Source organism: Dendrobates tinctorius, unplaced genomic scaffold (assembly GCF_039654945.1).
Source record: "Dendrobates tinctorius isolate UK_male_01 unplaced genomic scaffold, ASM3965494v1 ptg000008l, whole genome shotgun sequence".
NCBI lineage: Eukaryota > Metazoa > Chordata > Amphibia > Anura > Dendrobatidae > Dendrobates > Dendrobates tinctorius.
In genome coordinates this window covers 41,922,936-41,945,913 of record NW_027361676.1, presented here as the reverse complement: position 1 = coordinate 41,945,913, position 22,978 = coordinate 41,922,936, and the positions used below count along the sequence as shown (strand labels likewise).

The window sequence follows — 22,978 nt, the reverse complement described above, 5'->3', positions numbered from 1 at the left end:
TTCCAACCTTCTTCTTTATAGCCACTTCTTTATAGCCACTTCCAACCTTCTTCTTATAGCCACTTCTTATAGCCACTTGCAACCTTCTTCGTTATAGCCACTTCGTTATAGCCACTTCCAACCTTCTTCTTATAGCCACTACTTATAGCCACTTCCAACCTTTTTCTTATAGCCACTTCCAACCTTATAGCCACTTTACAGCTTTCGAAGCTTGAAGCAGTTAAAAGAAGTGACCGTAGACGGAGCCTGTGCACTACTATGGCGTCTTTCCATTGCTCGCGTTCTCTTAGCGCTTTCTCACATGTTCTGCAGAGGTTGTATGCACGCACCCTTCCCTGGTTGTGATAAATGTCTTATTCTGTGGGTTTCGCCGTCAGACTTTTATGGTAAATACAGCAATCTTGCTTCTCTTGTAGAAAGCGGCTGCCTTTACATTGTGATGGATTATTGTGAAGGAGGGGATCTGTTTAAACGAATAAATGCGCAGAAAGGCGTTTTATTCTCTGAAGATCAGGTAAATATCCTTCCTAGATCACATGGCTGACTCACACAAGACTTACCCCTCCTGGAGGGCGACAGTTCGAGCCTGAGCTCTCCCATTGTGCCACGTTAGTCGTGAGACAGGGAGAGGGCCCACCACCTTTCTCCAACACTCCATTTGGGAGTAGGGGTGCGGAGTGGCGGATTACATGTTTTGTAATATATTGTTACACTATTCTGATTTTTTATCATATGAATTTTAAAAGATAATGTTAATATTGACGCTACTGATAAATGTAAAATATATTCTTCAGTCAATTTAAAAGGATTTTCCAATACTTTTTCAACGTCTGCATGTTACTAAAAATCCCTGATGAGCTTTGTTTTCTAGGCCGAAGCAATGACATGTTGCCCATACATTTTTTGTTGTTGTTGCCTATCCTACCCTGGTTTATGCTGTACCTAAATTAGCTACTGAAAAATTTAAAGAGACAGCGTTCCTGTCTACCTCCTATGAGTAGCCAAATGAACCATTCTACCACAAACTTCAACATAGGAGTGCCCATGCGCCGGCCATCACCATTGAACTCTATAGCCGGTGCGTTCGCACTGCTATGTTGACATTATATTACTTGTATGTTTCGCACAGACAGATGTCTGCTGCCATCTAAATCCAGGACAGTTTGCTGGGTCTTGTTGTTCCACAAACCTGTATAGTTGATGAGGGCTGGATTTAAGGGTTAACCAGAAAGTGATGGGTGGGTCTGGTTAACCACATACCTCCCCAGGGGGTGTGTTGCTGTGAGGTCAGAAAGGTCCTATATGCTTCCTGGTTGCATCACATGGAGGAAAAAAAAGCATGTGAGAGTCTGGAGCTAGCTGGAGCGCCTGAAAGTCCAGGAAGCTATTGAGGGTCTGGACTAGGGACAGGACCAATATAAAGCCAGACTGTGAAGCCTGCAAAGCTGTTAAGCAGGTAACCCAGAGCATGGGGAATTGTGTGCACTGACGGGTGTCAGTTATGGGACTGTGCGGACATAGTGGTTTATGAATGTGTAATATGCCAGAAATGGACTTCTCTAAATGAAGAAACGGTTGCCGTATGTACAAATATGGCTGCCAAGTGAGTGTACCCCAACCCGCTTAGTGATCGTTACGTCACAGTGCATTACTTCAATAAAATGGCGACAAAGTCAGCGCATGCGCATATCGTGATCTCCAGCACCATTTTATTGAAGACACTGTATAAATGTACAAATAAAAATGCTCGCCACCCAGGCGTAGAATTCGTTCAATAGCTAGTACCCTATAATGATGCTAGCAGGGCGAGTATGCAGACATATGCACCGGCAACACCAACTACATCCGTGTTCCTCCAAGGCCTCGTGCTCTCCCATTTTGGTTGTAAGACTTCTGGCATTTGTGAATATACAGATTTAAGTTTTTGTCCAGTTTCCAGATTTACTTTCAGAGATGTTAATTTCTGAACTTTTGTGGGCACATTTGTCCCTCCCCCACCCCCGCGGTCTACTTCTCCACCTTCCAATGTAGTCTTGCCCCTCTCTAATCTATCTACCCCTTCATTTTCTGCCTTGTCCTAATCCATTGTCCCTACTTTAAATGCTCTGCCACCCCTTCTAGATTCCTCTCCCCCCAGCAGAGCATACCCCTTTCATTGAGGTACAATTTATTTGCAGAATGCAGAATGTACCCCTATGTAAATTCAGCTCCGTTCTCTAGAAACTGAGTTTATGATCCCAGTAGGACCGGACTTGGAGTGGACATGTCACAGCCATGTGGGTTGATTATTGTGCTACAGGTACAGGTTGGGTCATTATAATCTGGGTGAAGGGCTGGCTGACTACTGCAAGGAGGCATGTTATAATCTGCGTGGGGAAGGGGAATATATATTCTACTATGGACAATCATTTCAAGGGGGTACGATCTTATAATTGAGAGAGAGAAATGATTTATTATACTATGGGGTATTATTACTGCAAGGAGGTAGCGATTATGTTGGTTGTGGCGATTCAGTTTGCAGCATCTTTATACTGTATAATTAGAAAGAAGTACAGATTGCTTACTTACTGTTAATAGTTCCATGGTTTTGCAGCCATTATTGATAAGGAAAAGATTTGTGATTAATTTTTAATGCTACAGCATGAGTTTTATTAAGTCAGCTGTTAGTAGGCACACCTCGGACACGCACCGTGCTACATGAAATCCAAGTCTGAGGATGGGCCGTGCCACTCATGGGCCAGCACTTTGTGCTTGTGCAAGGACACGGACATGCTACCCACGTTTCCCTCTTGCAGAAACAAGGTTATTGTTGTAAAATGTCATGTGATACAATGTAAACTGTGATGTTTAATGTCATTTGTGATGTGCGTTAAAGGTGTTAGCTCTACTGATGGTGTCTGTAGTTTGACGATAGGGACAGTAAGACTTTGAATGGTGGTTTCCCTCATTGAACTGTAACGCATCCTAGCAAATCAGCAATATCTGTTACATTCGAACTGCACAGGCGTAGCATCCTCACAGCACAAGTCCATACACCCAGCCAGGACCCCCATTTTCATGTTACTGCAATGAGGCAAAATAGACGGCTACTGCCTCGCACCACATTACACTTGGCATAGTCAGCAGGATCGAGTTTTGCAGCTTGAAGATCAAAGTGATGCTGGGAAAACTTGGAGGATGGTGACCGTTAAGCGGTCTAAGATGGTGCCAAGTGCAAACTTTAGAATGGTTAGTGGCGCACAACAGCAAGGAGGTACAACCCATTGTGCGTGTAGAAAGGGCGCAGAGCGGTGTCAAGCCCTTCAGAGGTTACACCTACTCAAGGGAGTGCTGGAACTGGAACTACCCGACTACATCGAACTGTAGCTATTGAAGGGAAATGAGGTGGACGGAAAAGGTCTGCCTCGTAAGGTGTGACTCCAGAGAACATGCGGAGCGTGGAAAAAAACAGGATGGTGAGTCGAGAGAGACCCCACCCAGCGGGAGGCGGAGCCATGAAACAAGATGCCGAGCAGTCAGTGGACGGTGCTGGTGGAGCAGAGGCATGTGCTGAGGAAATAGGAGCTGACGATGGCCCTAGGAGGTCCGAAGATAGGGCCACCAGCTACTGCAACTACATGTCATGATCCATGCGGGATCATGTCAGATAAGAGCACTGGTAACCTTTTTTTTTTCTCTCTCTAAGCTTTGTGCTTAGAGATCGTTTTGTCCCCGGTGGCCAGTATGGTCATTGCACTGGTGTGCTTAGAGAGAGTTTTGCCCCCGGTGGCCAGTATGGTCATTGCACTGGTGTTTTTAGAGATAGTTTTGCCCCCGGTGGTGGTTAGTGTAATTGCACGGGAATCACTAACAGGTGTGTTTACTCAATAAAGGTGTGTCAGTTGTGCTCACTGACGTTGGTGATATTATTGTTGGTCTTTTCCAACCAGCCTGGGTGAAGGATGGAGCTGGAGGAGAGTCCAGGACAGCTCAGTCAGAGTCCTGGAGTGGCAGCTATGGTGTCAGCGAGGAGTTCGTGTAAAGCATGGTGGAGTGGCAGCTATGGTGTCAGTGAAGAATTCTTGCAAAGCTTGGTGGAGTGGCAGCTTTGGTGTAGAGCTGCACTCAGTTTGCTGGACTCTGTTACTGGAAAGCTGCACTCAAGTGCTGGACTCGGTCGCTGGACAGTTGCACTCAGGTGCTGGACTCTGTAGCTGGACAGCTGCACTCAGGTGCTGGACTCTGTTGCTTCAAGGCGGCACACGGGTGCTGAATGCTGTTGCTTAAAGCTGCACCCAGGGGTTGGACACGGTGGGAGGAAGATGCACTCAGGTGTTGGACTCTGTTGCCATCAGAGCAAAGCTAAGTGTTTCCCTGTTTGTCACTTTTCCTCATGTTGGTGTTAGTACAGCGGTGGGGCCAGTGCCTGCACCACCCAGCTCCCTAGTAAAGAATAGGTGTAGGGTTTGCTAGGGTGACAGGTATCCTGATCGGCGACAGGTGAGGAGCCTGTATAGGGAACGTTAGGAGTGTTAGGGACAAGAAGAAATGCGTAGAGCAAGACAGGGAGGGAGGGGGAGCAGTTGAATAAGCCACGCCCAGCGGACCGGACAGCGGCAGTTTACACACATCTGAACCGATATAAAAAAGGTATTTATGCATGAAAGGTGCGGGGTCAGGGGGAAGCAAAAGTAGTAAGAGAATCCTTATGTGACACACAGTTGAATGATATCATTATATGAGATCTCAAAAAAAGGGTGACAGATTCCCTTTAAGGACTCTGGTTCAGTAACGTTAAGACTAATCCGATGGACTGGCACTGGTTTAGGAAAACTGTAACATGGACTTGAATGGTCGTAAGTTCTAAGGTCCTAGCCAAGAGGACTGGCTCCCACGGAGCGGAAAGAGATGTTCGCTAATTTAAGTTATGTGCAGGAGAGCGGTTCGGAAATTTATGTGTTACCTGGTCTAAGTAAAGTGCTGAAGAGGGGTTCTATGTACGTTTTATAAAGGTATTGGTTCTGAGTTCAACTAATGACTACAAGTTATGGGCAAGAGGACATGCCAATGTCGTAATGCTTTGGTGTATTACAGGTTCCGGATAGCTGAGGGTTGCCATCATTAAAGAACGGGAAAATGTAGGGAGATGAACATGCTGACCACATTTACCTCTTGAAAAAACAAGTTTATTGTAAAATGTTATGTGATGCAATGTGAACTGTGATGTATAGAGAGACTTGCGATGTGTGTTAAAGGTATCCGCAATACTGTGTGTACTTTTGACAAAAAAGATAGTAAGAGTTAATGGTTGGCACTAGCCCAGAGTGGGAGGAGCGTAGTTTCAGGAGAAGTGACAATTTCCTACCAGTGTCTGATATGGAGTGAAAGGACCTGAGGTCCAATGTCAACAGTACCACATTATGGGTGTACCAAAGTGAGAGGAGGCTGAGAGAAAAAAGATAGTGAGATCCAGAGCAGAATCGAGGAAGAAGGGTCGTGGGAGAGGATGCTTTGCAGAAAAGCTCAGAGTTTATAAATCCAGGAGGAAATGTGCCTAGATGGGACTGAGTGAGAAAGGAATAGATTGTCCCTGGCGGGAGTTCCAGAGCGTCAGAAAGCTTTGAAGCTTAGTTCGGCCATGCTGGCACCCTACGGTGAAAGAAGACGCGGAACTGTGTGGCAAGTGAATGACTCTTGCTAAGCAAGACTGTAGTGTTTAATCTGGGTTGTGGTGAACTAGTGAGAAATGGTGGAAACAGAGGACCAGCAGGAGTAAAAAGGAATGGGGATGATGAAGAAAAGTAGTGAGAGGAAGGAAACTGTGTGGAAAATACCTGGAGTTGTAAATGAAGCGATCACAAGACTGTGTGTACCTGCTATCTCCTGTATATATTTCCTACCAAGTTTCCGTTTAGTAAAAAGTTTATTCTCGTATGGTCTCCCTGTTGAACTGTCAAACATCTGGTCCTGACAAACCAGCAACATCTTTTACATGCGGCCTGCAGCGGCGTAGTGCCCTCACAGCACAAGCCCACACACCGAAACAGGACTCGCACTTTCATGTAACCTGCAATAGACCAGTGCCTCACGGAGCGCAATAGACGAGTGCCTCACCCATGGCTACCGTCATGTGCCACGTAACACTTGCCCCCCGGGCTAAGATTTTCAGTGCAGCCCTTCAATGATTTTTAGGGACATTCATTGGCTGCCATGGTCACGTGATCAGCATAGCATGTCAGAACGATACGGCCCAGAAAAAAACCACTGCACACCAGGGATCTTTAGGCATGAGAGCGGTTTATGGTGGGATTTAAGATGTGGTATGACTATTTGTTACTTTTAGCAATATGCAGCTAATACGGAGGATTTTGGGAACTGCAGAAAACTCCTTTTAATGGGGTTGTCTTAACTTAGGTTTTCCGGATACTCTGCTCCTCAGTTACGAAGCTTAGATAGATTGGCCGATCCGATCAGCGGAATTGTCACTCTGCTGGCCCGAATCTTCGCTCTCCGGTGCTGCAACAGAGGCTGCTTTACCTCTGCAATATCTGAGGATCACAAGGACACTGATAACTGACTGGATCCAGTTGGCTTCTTTTGGAAAGAGCTTGAAATCGCTGACTGGCAACACACAGTCATCTATAAAACTTAAAATACCCCCACTCCATTTTTAAAGGGGTATTCCCATCTCCATAATCCTATCCTTATATGTAGTAGGTGTATTAATAATAATAACATTAGCAAATACCTCCAATTAGAAATGTAGTATAGTTTTTCTGATTTGCTATGTCTCTTTCCTAATGTGCAGGCAAGGCAGTAGCTTAGATATCCATGGTTATGACCACTCATATAGTGACAGTTACCTAGTTGCTGGTGATCGTAGCCATGGATACCTAAGGTTCTGCAATGCCTGCACGTGAGGAAAGAGACATAGCGAATCAGAAGAACTAGGCTACATTTCTAATAGGAGGTATTTGCTATTATTATTATTATTATTATTATTGTTATTATTATTGTTACACCTACTATATATTGTATAGGATCTTTGAGATGGCGATACCCCTTTAAGTAAGTAAATTACAAAGTTGCCTGTTTTTTTTTAACAATTTTCATTTCCGCTTGTTAAAGAATGTGAGACCAAGTCATTTAAGTTGACTAAATAAAATGATCTATAACGGTCTGTTCACTTCTTTTCACCAGATTCTAGATTGGTTTGTTCAGCTTTGTTTGGCTCTGAAGCATGTTCATGACCGAAAAATTCTCCACCGAGATATCAAGTCTCAGGTAAGCCGGATCTCCACTGGAATTATTATTGGTGGTCTTCGGATGGGTCTTCCAGGAACTAATAAATGATTTTCTCACTATTCTAGAATATCTTTTTGACCAAAAGTGGGACCATCCAGCTGGGTGACTTTGGAATAGCGAGAATACTGAATAGGTAGGTTTTTTGGTCCAGGTCCTAAATGCTTAAAGTGCACACGTCTCTATTTTTAATGACACGTGATTTGTTCTCGTACAGTACCATAGAACTGGCTCGAACATGTATAGGAACGCCATATTACCTGTCTCCTGAAATATGTGAGAACCGGCCCTACAACAATAAAAGGTAAGTAATATACATCTCTTTCTGATCAGCCTTCATATTGATTTCCTAGGCAGTAATTCCATTAGGGGTCATCTCTTAAAGGGGCATTCCAGGCAAAAAAAATTAAGTAATGAAAATGCTACCATCACCTGCCCTAGTAAAATTGTAGCTTTCCGTCAATATAAAAAGACAGCGGCCATTTTTATTCGGTTGTAATTTCTTCCATAGGTAAAACTCAACTGATTTGCTAATTAAAGGTATTTAGACATTTATTTATAATGAAATTTCCTCTAGTTAATTAAAAACGGAATATTTCACACATAGTATCATTGTTTTTTTCCTTAGGGAGGAAATAGTGTGCCTTTTTATATTACCCCAAATTTTGACATTCTTTTATTTCCACCTATCCTGTTTAGCACAATCGACACAACAGTAGCTGTTGCACCAAGCTATGTATTTTAAAGAGGATTTTGTCACTTTCTCAAAAAATTGCAGTTAAATAACTTGTAAAAATCCCTGAGCTCTGCCGCCTGTCAGAGTAATTTAATTTAGGATCAGACTGAAATCATCTGGCTCATGATTTCCTCAGGTTTTTAATAGGTAAAACAGCGCACTGGAGAGAAAGCCGCGGATATGAAGTATCTTTGTCTGCAACAGCTCTCTAATCCACAGTGCTTTGTAAACTTTATTACTATGTGATACATTAGTAGTTGAGCCTCATCGCAAGGAACTAAGTCAACCATAATTATTCTTAAAAAGAAGGAACAGATGGGCTGTTCTGCAGTGTCGTGAAAGAATGGAGGATGCCAAGCCAGTAGTAAGTGGTTTATTCGTCAACTCGTTTCAAGCATACAGCTTCTTCATCAGGACAACCATGGTAATATCCCTGCTCAAAATTACTGTTATTGTCAATAGTTAAAGTGAATCTGGCACCCATAAGTATTCTAGTAGTACCTTTCATAGCCCCTTCCCCCCCTCCTGTCTTGCCCAACTGTGGGCAAAACATAAAATTAGTATTGCGCATGCGCCGGTATTTTGCATATCCAGTTTGTTATCCAAAGCTTCCTGTGTAATGTGCAGGACTTCAGTAGGATTTCCGGTGTCCAGCAACAGACAGCTTGCCTTGGAATATTTCCGGGGCATAGAAACTGATGCAAAATACCGGCGCATGCACAATACTAATTTTATGCTTTGCCCACAGTTGGGCAAAGCATACTGCGCACGCGCGAGGGCCCTTTTCAATGCGCACGCACGGAAACCCTGCGTGAACGCAGTAATAAGAAGAAGCAAGTGCGTAGGGCAAGACAGGAGGGGGCGGAAGGAGAATAAGCCCCACCCATCGGACCGGCCCGCGGCGATTTGCATACATCGAAAGACAGATTAAAAAGGTATTTTTGCATCAAAGATGGGAGGTCAGTGGCTATGAAAGGTACTACTAGAATACTTATGGGATGCACAATTGGGTGATATCTTTAGCTGATATCACAAAAATGGGTGACAGATTCCCTTTAAGCGAGTTGAAGATGAAATGATCTTTAAAAGGGCTAAAGTAAAAAATGGCACATTTAATTTGTATTTTAGGCAAAAAAATATATATGGTCATTTTTTAAATTTTAAAAATTGCAAAAGGAAAATGGGCTGATGCAAAAGTTTGGACATCCTTGAAGATTAGTACGTTCAGTTTACTTTGACCTAGATTTCAGACCTTAAATAGCATGTTAGGGTTATGGCTTTGTTGAACTCAGTTACATTTCACCTCAGTTTGTAATCTGGACACTACGCTGACAGACACAGCAAACCTTCTTGCCACAGCTCGCATTGATGTGCCATCCTGGATGAGCTGCACTACCTGAGCCACTTGTGTGGGATGTAGAGTCCGTCTCATGCTACCACGAGTGTGAAAGCACAACCAACATTCAAAAGTGACCAAAACATCAGCCAGGAAGCATTGGTACTGAGATGTGGTCTGTGGTCCCCACCTGCAGAACCACTCCTTTATTGAGGATGTCTTCATAATTGCCAATAATTTCCATCTGTTGTCTATTCCATTTGCACAACAGCATGTGAAATTGATTTTCAATCAATGTTGCTTCCTAAGTGGACAGTTTGATTTCACTGAAGTTTTAACCACTTGGAGTTATATTCTGTTGTTTAAGTGTTCCCTTTATTTTTTTGTTCCATCTTTAACTTTAGACCTTTTAGAGATCGTTTAATCTTCGACTTGCTTAACCGTTTATGATAATAGTAATTTTGACCAGGGGTGCCCAAACTTTTACATGCCACTAAGAGGAAAGAATAGCATAGCACTCACCGATCCAGTTGAAAAAGTCCGCTTTATTTAGTAATCCACATTAAACTTCACGGCCGCTTTATTTAGTAATCCACATTAAACTTCATGGCCGGGAGACTGGAGGGAGGAGTGAGCAATGTCTGACGACGGCTGTTTCATGCTTACTAGCACTTCGAAGTGCTCACCTGGATCGGTGAGTGCTATGCTATTCTCTCCTGTTATTGGATCCATACATTATGTTTTCTGCACTAGCACCCGAGATCTTGGGGTTCAGCCTCTGCGAGCAGTATGGATATGATAGTCTCACATCGGCAGTAGTATTGGCAGTGCCGACTTGCTTTTTCTTTATACGTTTTTTACATGCCACTGTAACTAGTTCTGAATTGACCATGTTCACAAAGTCTGCTGCCTTCTAGAAAAAAAATGAAAATGTGGGTTAGTAAGAATAACACTGATAACATGTCCAAGACCTTGTGATTCACTTATCAATTCAGGGCAATCATGTGCTTCATGCAGTTCTGACTCTGTCCCCTTTCCCATGGGAAACAGAGTGGCTGGGTTCGAACCTGTGCATATATATTGCTGCCTGTATGTGCCGATAAGTGAAGAGAAGCCTTGTATTTAGCGAGTCTGGCAGCTGTGAGATGTATGGTCTGTACTCTCTTTTGAATTTCACTGACTGTGTGTGCGGCTACTATGGTTGATTAAAAAAAAAAAAACTAAAAAGATGAACGGGAGTATAAGTTGGTGTGCTTACAGCCACTAATCATACAAAACTCAGGATAAAATGTAATAAGCAAATACCCTGCAGTAATTAAACCGCAATAGTGCATGAAAATAATATAGGGTGCTTAGTTAACATAATTTTGATCAAAAAATTTTAAACCATCCCACCACATCACTCACAGTGACCTTATTCGTGACTGTCCTAACCTCTAGTATTAAAACCATACCATGTGTCAAGTGACATGTATATGGATAAGGGCTGAGACCCGGCTAATGGACACTCTGGCATGGGGAACTGCATGAATTAAATGTCCAGCTCAAAGAAAAGGGAGTCCACACCTTAATTGGCAATATGTGCAGATGTGAGATTGGAAACCTTGTACTTAGCGAGTCTGGTAGCTGAGAGATGTTTGGTCTGTGCTCTTTTGGATTTCACTGACTGCGTGTGGGGCTACAATGGTGTGTTATCTGATACTAGATGATGGCCCGATTTTATCGCATCGGGAATTCTAGAGTCTCTGTTAAAATAAAAAATAGTGATATACTCACCTCCCGACGGCCCCTGGACTCTTTCTCTCCTCTCACCACGCTCCCGGCATCTTCCGGTCCCAGTAATGCTTTGCGTGAAACACCGCTGATGACGTCGTGCTCTCGCGAGAGTGACGTCATCTCCGGCCCTTCTCGCTAAGCATTACTGGGACCAGAAGAGCGTGGTGAGAGGCGGGGCAGAGTCCAGGGGCCGTAGGAAGGTGAGTATATAACTATTTTTATAACTATTTTTTATTTTAACAGAGACTCTAGAATACCCGATGCGATAGAATCGGGCCACCATCTAGTGTATTATACTCCTGTTACACCCAGAGCTGCTGTCACTGTTCTGCTGTTACCTAATGTATTGTACTCCAGTTACAGGCAGAGCTGCAGTCACTGTTCTGCTGTTATCTAATGTATTGTACGCTAGTTACTCCCAGAGCTGCAGTCACTGTTCTGCTTTTACCTAATGTATTGTAGTCCAGTTACACCCAGAGCTGCAGTCACCGTTCTGCTCTTACCTAACATATTATACTCCTGTTACAGCCAGAGCTGCAGTCACTGTTCAGATCTTACCAAATGTATTGTGCTAAAGTTACACCCAGAGCTGCAGTCACTGTTCTGCTCTTACCTATTGTATTGTACGCAAGTTACACCCAGAGCTGCAGTCACTGTTCTGCTGTTTCCTAATGTATTGTAGTCCAGTTACACCCAGAGCTGCAGTCACTGTTCTGCTGTTACCTAATGTATTGTACTCCAGTTACACCCAGAGCTGCTTTCACTGTTCTGCTGTTATCTAATGTATTGTACTCCAGTTACTCCCAGAGCTGCAGTCACTGTTCTGCTTTTACCTAATGTATTGTAGTCCAGTTACACCCAGAGCTGCAGTCACCGTTCTGCTCTTACCTAATGTATTATACTCCTGTTACAGCCAGAGCTGCAGTCACTGTTCAGATCTTACCTAATGTATTGTACTCCGGTTACTCCAGTGTTATCTGATATGTCAGTGCCCTTGTCCTAAGGCTACATTACCATGATCTGGAACTAGCAGCGCTTTGGACGCAGCATATGTTAGCTGCAAATCCTGATCTTGGGAACGTACCTGCAGATTAGCTGCAGCTGCTACTGCTCGGAAACTTGATGGTGCCCCTTGCATCACAGGGTCTAAGTGTAATGAGTAGTAAGCTAGGCACATTTGCTTTCCACCCATAATGTGATATGCCAATGGTTGGTCCACTGGATACTGCACGTCTGAGAGCCCAGAAATGGACGTTTTCTTTTCAGTGAATTTGAATGGAATTTTACTTTATGCATCATATAGTGATTAGTGATGTACAGAGTAACCATTCCCTACAAGGTCCTTTAGTGATTTAGAGTCGTAGGAGTTGGAAGGGACCTCCTGGGCCATCTGGTCCAACCCCCTGCTCAAAGCAGGATTCGCTAAATCATCCCAGACATCTGATGTCTGTCCAGCCTCTGTTTGAAGACTTCTATTGAAGGAGAATTCGCCACCTCTCGTGGCAGTCTGTTCCACTCGTTGATCACTCTGTCAAAAAGTTTTTTCTAATAACTAATTTGTGTCTCCTCCCATTGCTTCTAGTCTTTCCTTGTGCAAATGAGAATAAAGATGATCCTTCTACAATGTGACAGCCCTTGAGATATTTGTAGACAGCTATTAAGTTTCCTCTCAGTCTTCTGCAAGCTAAACATTCCCAAATCCTGAAACCTTTCCTCATAAGACAGGGTTTGCAGACCGGTCACCATTCTGGTCGCTCTTTTCTGAACTTGTTCCAGTTTGTTGATGTATTTTTTAAAATGTGGCCTCCAAAACTGGACACAGTGTTCCAGATGAGGGCTGACCAAAGAGGAGTAGAGAGCAATAATGACTTCACGTGATCTAGACTGTATGCTTCTGTTAATACATCCTAGAATTGCATTTGCCTTTTTTGCTGCTGCAGCACACTGTTGACTCATAATCAGTCTGTGATCTATTAGTATACCCAAGTTTTTTTCACATGTGCTGTGGCTTAGCCCTATTCCTCCCATTCTGTATATGCTTTTTTCATTTTTATTGCCCAGATGTAGTACTTTGCATTTTTCCCTGTTAAAAATCATTCTGTTAGTTGCTGCCCACTGCTCCAGTTTATTTATATCTTTTTGAATCCTCTCTCTCTCTTCTCTAGTATTAGCTATCCCTCCTAGCTTTGTGTCATCAGCAAATTTAATCAGTTTACCCTCAATTCCTTCATCTAAATCGTTGATAAAGATGTTGAGCAATACAGGGCCCAGGACAGAGCCCTGTGGTACCCCACTTGAGACATTCTTCCAACTGGATGTGCAGCCATTTACGACCACTCTTTGGGTCCGATCACTAAGCCAGTTATGAATCCACCTAACATTTGCCTTGTCCATTCCATACTTAGTCATTTTTTCAATAAGGATTGTGTGAGATACTTTGTCAAATGCTTTGCTGAAGTCAAGATATACTATATCTACAGCATTTCCCTGATCCACCCAATCAGTGATTCTGTCATAGAAGGAAATTAAGTTAGTCTGACATGACTTATTAGTTACAAACCCATGCTGACTCTGTTTAATCACTTAATTCTTATCCAGGTACTTACATACATGTTGTTTAATAATTTGTTCAAAGATCTTTCCCGGTATAGAAGTCAGACTCACTGGCCTATAGTTGCCTGGGTCCACCTTCTTCCCCTTTTTGAAGATAGGAACAACATTTGCTCTTCTCCAGTGTTCGGGGACTTCTCCTGTTCTCCAAGAATTTTCAAAGATTATGGAGAGGGGTTCAGAATTTTCTTCTGCTATCTCCTTCAGTACTCTGGGGTGTAATTCATCTGGACCTGGAGACTTTAATTCATTTAGGTTAGCTAAGTGTTTCTTCACTATCTTTCTGTTTATAGATAACCTGGATTCTTCTATTCCCTTAATAGGACAGTGAAGAAGAGTTGATGTTACATTTCCTTTCTGAGAGAGAACAAATGCAAAATAGGAATTTAAAAGTTCGGCCTTCTTAACATCCTGTCTTACCATTTCATCATTTTCATCCTGTAAAAATCCTATAGCATCTTTGACTTTTCTTTTACTTTTGACATATCCTCAAAATCCTTTATTATTGCTTTTCACGTCTCTTGCAAGCCTCAATTCATTGTCCGCTTTAGAAAATCTGATTTGTGCCCTGCAAGTTCTGCAGACAGCATTATATTCTTCTTTAGATATGCCTCCCTCTTTAAATTTTATAAACCTTTCTTTCTTCCTTTTTAGCATGTGCTTATGTTCTGTGTTCATCCATGCTGATTTCCTTAAATGCTTCCTATTCTTTCCTCTTTTCGGAATTGTTTACAATTGCTTTGAGAATTTCGTTTTTCAAGACTTCCCATCCTTCCTGGACATTTTTGTCTTTAAGGATATCCAGCCATTGGATCCCTCCAATTCTCTTTTTCTGAATCCCTTAAAATCTGCCTTTCTGAAATCTAACCTTGACGTCTGAGTCTTCACAGGTCTTCCTCCTCTAGTTATCCAAAATTCTAAAATAGCATGGTCGCTACCTCCTAGAGTCCCAGCCACTTTTACCTCCTCAGCCATTTCCTCCCTGTTTATAAGGATTAGATCCAAGATAGCAGATCCCCTTGTTTTCTCCCCTACCTTTTGCAAGATAAAGTTGTCAGCAAGCGATGATAAGACTTTCCTTGACCTGTTAGTTTTGCCTGAGAGAGATTCCCAACAAATGTCAGGATAGTTGAAATCTCCCATGACAACTATGTCATATTTTTTGGAGAACTTGGCCATTTGAGGCATAAAGAATTCATCCATATCTTCAGCTTGCACAGGCGGCCTGTAGTAAATGCCTACAATGGTGTCCTTTCCATTGTTCTGTCCTTGTATTCTTACCCAAACAGTTTCCACAGAACTCCCAGTCTCTGAAGCTTCAATCTCTGTGCAGATATACGCGTTTCTAACATACAATGCGACACCTCCTCCTAGTTTATCAAGTCTGTTTCTAGCAAATAAGTTGTATCCTTCTAGCCTTGTATTCCAATCATGTGTAGTGTCCCACCAAGTTTCAGTGATTCCAATGACATCATATTTCTTTTCCTGTGTTAGTAGTTCCAATTCTCCTTTTTTGTTGCCCATGCTGTGTGCATTAGTATAGAAACATTTTAGTTTGTGATTGGTTTCTCTTTCTCCAATATTTTTATTAATTTGATTCTTTTGGGCAAGGGAATATTCTGTATGGCAGTTACCCTGTCTGGAGAAAGGTACCGCATGAGATGAAATGACCTGGAAATGTGACAAAACTGGAGCTTGGTTTGTCAAACTTTACATCCCGCTTGTACTTGGTATTGTAGGAACGAGACATTGTCATCGCTGCAGCTTTGTTCAGTCTCACAAACAAATCTTTTTTTTCTTTTTGCGCTGCGTCGCTCCATTTCAGTAACACTTGTTACTTTTGGAGCGCACTGTGTGAAGTTTCTGTTTGCCATTCAACTTGATGTTCCTTCAGAGTTTTTTCTGGGGGCATGCACTTTAACTCCTCTACCCCCCAACTCACAGATGCTGCCGTCTGAGATTGCTAGACTGCTTGATCAGCTGCCAAGCTGTTATTGGCGGCGACTGTGAGGATAGGAGAAAACGCTCACCTCAAGAGAAGACCCTAATGAAACGTCCAATTGAACTGTAAGCACAGATTTCACATACTGCGCTCCAAAAGTGATGGATCTGAACATCTCCTCAATGGAGCGGTGCAGCACAAAACATAAAAGTGGTAGACTCTGGGAAAGTCAGAGATTTTGACCATTTGTCTAGCTCAATTTTTGGAGCAAGTGACAGGTCCTCTTTTTAAAGTGTTGCGCATTGCTCACTATCTGATACACGTGTGAGAAAACTGTCTCTTCTCAGTGAGCAGTGGACAAAAGATGGTTCTCTTGTTTCCCCCATCCTATGTAAATGGAGGACAGATCTTTTCCATAGACTTCAGTGTTATAGCCTTCAGCACACAGCTGCTCATGGGGTGAAAGTTTTCTCAACTTCAGTCCAGATTGTGCATCCATCTATATTCGCTGCACTGCCCGATAATAGTTTGTTCTCACTATTCGGTATGCTTTCTTTTTCAGTGACATTTGGGCACTGGGCTGTGTCCTGTATGAAATGTGCACACTCAAACATGCGGTAAGTAACAATAAGGCTCAAGATTTTTTTGTCCCAATGTTTTTGGTAGTAAGGATATGGATTCAGTTTGTAATCTGTTGACATCGTTAATGCTGTCACTGTTTCAGGCTTTGTCCAATTACGTGATATAAAGGAATTTAATATTCAAAAATGATTTGTACTATTCTGCACATCATTTTATTTTTTATATCTTTTTCTTTTATGATATATTTCTGATTTACTTTCAGTTTGAAGCCGGTAACATGAAGAACCTAGTTTTGAAGATCATTCGAGGATCTTATCCTCCTGTGTCCGTGCATTATTCCTATGATCTTCGTAATCTGCTATCTATGCTTTTTAAGAGGAATCCCAGGGATCGTCCATCTGTCAACTCCATATTGGAGAAGCCTTTTATATTTAAGCGCATTGAAAAGCTTTTATCTCCACAGGTAAGTTATATATTGAGATCAAATATGTTAATGGGTAGGACAGCTCATATCGACACCCAACAGTGTGGGACTATCTGCTGGCGGAAGACTTCCCCAAACTTGCCATAGAACCGAAGGTAAAGAGCCACTTGAACTGATTAGAGGAGAGCCAACAGAGTAGAGACTTCTGAAAGGCAATAGGACAATCCCAGGAAAAGTGAGATTTTTATCCTCTTGGAAGAAAAGCCAATAAGCAAGGACTCTGGAAACTAAGCAAAAAGTGATGACCTCCATGAATGCTGCCACATTGCCTAGGACTGTCATGTAGAAAATGGAGGGGGATGTGACACGGACTTCTAAAAGTTCTGATTCTGGTTTGAGGAGATGTTCTCTTGTCTTAGTGGAGAATATTTGTTATGGATGTGTGATGAGTGGAGTTAAGGAGGATCCTAGATTGTAGATGATTCAGTCAAAACGTGATATAGGATCCCGGTTATCCGCAGACATTCTTGGTTCTCGGTCCAAGACTGGGTTGATGAGAATGTTGTTCATTAGGTTAGGACTACAAACTCCGTGACCCCCACCCACCCCTTGAATGTATAAGACATTACTTTTGTGATTACACAACCAAAAAATTGTGCGGGCTGAACTGGATAGAACAGAGTGATAGGGATGTGGAGGTACTCGTCCTGGTTTACACAGGACAGGGAGTTTGTCAGAATTCATGAAAGATCTAACTGATCAAAGAAATTCCATCCTTAAAACAACATAACTGGATATGTTTTGAGACGTATCTGGTACAGAAAGGGATGGACCACTTCTTTTCTCTTGGGAACCACAAGCTGTTTATAATTACAAACTAGAAATCCATCAGAGGAGGAGAGAAAACAATTCAGTCCTTATGACTTAGTATTCATATAAGAAGACCTATCTGACCTAGATATCCATGATTGTGACAAGCTAGTCGTCTTGCAAGAGGAGAGATCAAGTTCCCACCCGAAAAGCACCCGATCGTGTGGAGAACTTGTCAGCTCCAAGCTTGGTAGCAGTCTTCAATACTAATTGCAGGGTGCCATGAAGGAGTAGGCTGGAGGAAGCTTTCCTCATGTTTTTGAAAACTAAAAACCCTTTGCTGCGAGGGGATAGAAATGAGTGTGTCTTGGGGCTTTTATTAGACAGTTTGGAACTTGTTTGTGAGAGAAGGGTATTCTTGCTCTTGGTTACCTCAAGATATGGCAAACCTGACAGAAATTTGTGTAAAAAGCTGCATTTGCTCTCCACGCCCCACCAAGAAACCTATTGAGTCCAACGAGGTCACTGGTTGCTTGAGGAAAAAAAACAACTGTTAGATTCTAATGTGGCCGAGTGAAGCCCGTCTGATAAGCTAGATGAGAATGTTCCCGGCAAGGGGCATGGAAACGATTCTGTAGCATAATTTCTGGAAGTAGGTAAAAAAAAAAATGCCTCAGACCAAGGTGGCTGTGAAGTGTGGAAGATAATAAGTTTGTCTGTGAATTGAATATTTAGTCTTTGCGAAGAGTCTTTCCATGTGTTTTCATACTCTGGTCAGAACTATTGCAAACCTGTATGATTGCTGAAGCGTCTAAGAGTGTGCTTCAGTCTCTTGGAGGTTACCCCCTCTAATAATAATAATCTTTATTTTTAATAAAGACACAGGTTACCATGGGACGTCCCAAAGCAGTCCCACTGGTGGGTAAAGTATGCTGAGAGAAAGGAACTTAGGTCGGCCGGTGGGAAGCCGCTGCCTGCAGCATCTTCCTTCCTAGGCCTGCAACGGCCGAGGCGTTGTAAAAAACCCCATGAAAGTGTGAAGGGATGACCAGGTTGTGACCTTGCAGACTTGCAGGGCCGAAGCCTGGTGACGAACGGCCCAGGATGCTCCCACGGCCCAGGTAGAGTGAGCCCTCACCCCTGGAGGAGGCTGTTTGTCCTGAACGCGGTATGCTTCCAGAACTGCTGAAAGAAGCCACCGAGCGATGGTGGATTTAGACGCTGGGAGCCCCTTTTGACGACTTTCAGAGACGACAAACAGGGAATCGGACTGATGGAAAGAAGCAGTCCTAGCAAGGTACACACGAAAAGCCCTGACCCAGTCCAACTTGTGGAGGGATGTCTCCAAGGGATGAAGTGGAGAGGGACACAGAGAAGGGAGGACGATATCCTCATTGACGTGAAAGGCAGAAACTAGCTTTGGCAGGACGAAAGTACTGGTCTGAGAGCCATCTTATCCTGGTGCAAAATCAGAAAAGGAAAAACGGCAGGACAATGCTGCCAACTCGGAGACCCTCTTGATAGAGGTGATGGCGACCAGGAAGGCCGTCTTCCAAGATAGGAGGTTAAAGGAAATATCCTGAATTGGTTGAAAGGGCGCACACTGGAGGGTGCCCAGGACAAGATTGAGATCACATGAATCAACCAGAGAATGGTAAGGAGGCGCTATATGAGCGACGCTCTAAAGAAATGTCTTCACTTGGGGAAGTGAAGCCAGATCCCTTTGGAAGAGAATAGCCAGAGCGGAAACCTGACCCTTTAAGGAACTGAGGCAAAGGCCCGAATTGAGACCAGTTTGTAGAAAATGAAGAAACAAACTGTTGTCCTCACGCCACCAGAAGAAGGCCTTCCAACATCTAAGATAAATGCGTGAAGACACCGGTCAACTTGCTTTAATCATGGTCTGTATGACCTTGTGAGAAAAACTTGCGTCCCTCAGGACCACGGCCTCAATGGCCACGCCATTAAATTCAGGGACCGATAATTCAGGTGGAAGAGGGGTCCTTGTGAGAGAAGATCTCGACGGTTTGGAAGCCTCTAGGGGACGTCCATGCCCAGGAATACGAGAAGCTGAGTTGGGATCAGGGTCGACTTCTCTTTGTTGATTATCCAACCGAGACGGACCAGCGTGTCCAGAGTGATCTGGAGGCTCTGATAGCAGTCTCAGCGAGGCAGGCCCTTGACCAGGAGATCATCGAGATAAGGGATTATGAGAAACCCCTTGGAACGAAGGATGGCCATGACCGCCGCCATGACCTTCGTGAAGACCCTGGTAGCGGACACCAGGCCGAACTGGAGGGCCGTGAACTGGTAATGGTGCTCCTGTATCGCAAACTGAAGGAACCTCCGATACTGTGCCCAAACAGGAACGTGCAGGTAAGTATCCTGAATGTCCACAGAGCAAAGCTAATCCCCCTGCTCCATGGAGGGGATCACCGAACTCAAGGACTACATTCTGAAGAGGCGAATCCAAAGGTGGCAGTTCAACTGCTTGAGGTCTAAGAACGGGAGGGAGAAACGTTTTCCTGGAGGCGTCGTCGACCGCCAACAACCAAGTCTCCCTGAAAAGAAGAAGCCTGCCTCCCACCCTGGAAAGAGTCCCAGGTGGGGGTGACCTGTCATTAGAGGAGAATCTGTGATAGCGGGATCCGGAGGACTTACAGAGATGGCTACTAGGCCTCCAGTGAGGAGTAGTTTGAAGGAAGGTTTCGTTCTTTCCCCTTGTGCAGAAGAACGGTCCTGCTGGAAGGAACTGCCAGAGGAAAGGCAGAGAGGTGCTTTTACCTCCAGTGGCGTCGGAAATGATCTGGACCACATTGGTCCTAAAGAGCCTGGATTACTGGAACGGCAGGCCAGTACTAGATCTGCTAGCTCCTCTGTAGGAGCCACCGCCACGATGCCCTGCGAAGTATCTTGGCCCAGGCCGATATGGCTTTCACCACTCAAGTGGAGGCGAAATTAGGTCAGAGAGAAGCGCATGACGCCTCTAAGGCCGATTTGGTTAAAGCCTCAATCTGTCTGTACGTAGCGTCCTTGAGAGACGCCGCATCAGGACTGGACAGAACTGTTTGAGAGGCTAAGCATGAAAAAGGCGGATCCACCTTAGGTGAATTGGACCATATGCTGACAAGGTCTGAACTAAAAAGGTATAGAATGGCCAGACGTTTTCTTCCCGGGAAGCGTTCGCCGGGATGTTCCCAGTGTCTAGAGGTGGTAGCCTCAAACTCTTTGTGAGTGGGAAAAAATGCTGGAGGGACATTTCACCCGTTCGAATGAAACAGTTGTCCTGAGCAGCCACCTGTTCCTCTTTTATTTTGAGGCTTTGAACAATAGCTGAAATAAGGCTATCTACCATGTCCAGCATCCCAGAAGTCTGATCCACATCCGAGTCAGACTCTGACTAAGAAGCTACATCTGACCCGACGTCCGCCTTCGAGGAGGGGGAACAGGTAGAGAGGGGCATTCTGGATGCCGCTGAGGGGCCCGGTGAACTGGATGAGGAGCTAGACAATCTGCTTCCTAGATCTTTTTCCTGATCTGTCCCTGTGGAGGTCGTGGTCAGGTGCATGCAAAGCACCCTGGTAGGTGTTCGGAGCACTGGTGGTGGTAGACAGATGCGGCATACATTCCAGGACCTGTGCCAGGGCCTGTAAATTTTCTAGTCAGGTCTGAGACCGACTGAGACATGGCAACAGCCCACACCGGAGGAGGGGGTGCTCTCATCCCGGGCGAAGACGGCTGGCCTGAGGCCCACTTTCTCTTACAGTGTGCGCAGGCGTAATGAACCACCGTGGGTTCATGACCAGAGGCCCCAGTGGGGTATAGGTAGAGCCTGTGCGCAGCTCAGGGACAGGGCAGAGCCTACCAGGTCCCAGCGATATGCAGCTGCAGAGCGCGGGTACTGTGTACCCCGGAGTGCAGGTACCGTCGCCCGAAAAAATCATGCATTGAGGTGACTGCAGGCGCTGTGGGGGTTCTTTTCAAGGTGGACGCTGATTCCCCATGGCCAAGCGACGAGCTGGAGCAGTGGGCGGGGCCAAAGTGTAGAGCAGCTTGGATGTCCGGCCAGGGCGTGCAGGGAGGCGGGCGCGGCTGACCGATGAAAAAGTAAGCCGCGTTCCGATAGACACGCCTCTCCGGCATGTCAGCCTAACATGAAAATGGGCCAAACGCCGACGCCGGACCCACGTACAGAAAGAGGGGCGTGCCCGGTAACCAAAAATGAAAGCAGCGATGAGATAGGCTGCGGGACTGAATGCGCCAAGTGGGGGGTTTGTCCACAGGTGAGAGGAGAAGGCCGATAGGATACATTCCGGGGGGGGGACTGTGGCCGCAGAGGGTAGGAGTGGGCCGATAGGTTATACGTTGGGGGGGGCATGACAGAGGACAGAAGAAGGCTGAAAATGGCGGAGGGCCGCGCGCACAGGGGAAAGAAGGGCACGAAAATCGAAAATGGGTCCTATGGAGCTGCGGGACCTATAAACCGGTAAACGGGAGATCGCTGGAATGGTCGCTGCAGGAAGCGCTTTTGGGGGGAGGGGGGTACCTTCTGTGTGTCCGGGTCCTCTTCAGAGATGAGGATCGCATCAAGGGCCCTCGGTAGAGAGGGGGGCCTGGAAATGAAGATCCTCTTTCCTGCACTGTCCCCGAACAGTGCAGAAGACGGCGTCAACCCTTTACAAGAAGTGGGGAGGCCACCACCGGTGACCACCGTCTTCCTCTCAGCCCTCTCCGAGGAGAGGGGTGAGGAAGGGATAAAGCAAGGACTTGCCACAAAGAGTCACCCTGAAACACCCCAAAAAGGGGACAGGGGACAAAGTCCTGCCAGCAGGGCCGGATAGTGGGCGATGTGGGTGATACCACACTGCTCTCTCGATTGCATAAATGTGGGAAAACAGGTGAGAAATCTGCACACAGTTACCCAACGAGCTGTATCTGAAAAACAAAGGGAAAACGATTAATAAATTCACACAAACCTGTGAAAGAAAAAACACTGTATTAGATCCAGGTCCGCCTCCTACAGACACTAAGCAAAAGCTGAAGTAATTTGTGCCTGTCGATAGGTGTATACTGCTGGGGAGGAGCTAACTTTTTCTTATTTGCATAGTGTCAGCCTCCTAGCGACAGCAGCATACACCCCATGGTAACCTGTGTCCCCCAATGAAGCGAGAAAGAAACACTTTTATACTCTTCACTGGTGCCGGTGCTGTTCCAGCGGTGTTGGCACTCACGGTCCCGGTGCTCACGTGAGGTTGTTATGTCACATGATCCCTGCGACCAATCAGCTCCAGCTTCACTGCTCCCCGCTTTGGACTTATAAGTAATGAAGAGGGGGCGAGAGCAGCCGCGGTTCTGACTTCCTCTTGTTTACTTATTCGTCTAAATGCGGAGTGTGGTTATAAACTGCAGAAGTGGTGACGGGTTTCTGTTATACTTTTCCTCTGATTGTCCCATTCCTGATTTTGTATTACAAATACTGAG

General features: G+C 44.7%; 1 protein-coding gene across 3 annotated transcripts in view; it reads left to right on the top strand.

Moving 5' to 3' along the window:
- NEK1 (NIMA related kinase 1) overlaps positions 1-22,978 on the top strand; it is a 214,901-nt gene that overhangs the window by 15,856 nt on the left and 176,067 nt on the right. For all 3 annotated transcript variants that reach the window (XM_073577224.1, XM_073577228.1, XM_073577219.1), the window contains exons 3-8: positions 417-514; positions 7,180-7,263; positions 7,350-7,417; positions 7,499-7,585; positions 16,244-16,298; positions 16,526-16,726. In XM_073577224.1, the coding sequence (XP_073433325.1) occupies positions 417-514; positions 7,180-7,263; positions 7,350-7,417; positions 7,499-7,585; positions 16,244-16,298; positions 16,526-16,726 (593 nt within the window). The remainder of the gene's footprint in view (positions 1-416; positions 515-7,179; positions 7,264-7,349; positions 7,418-7,498; positions 7,586-16,243; positions 16,299-16,525; positions 16,727-22,978) is intronic.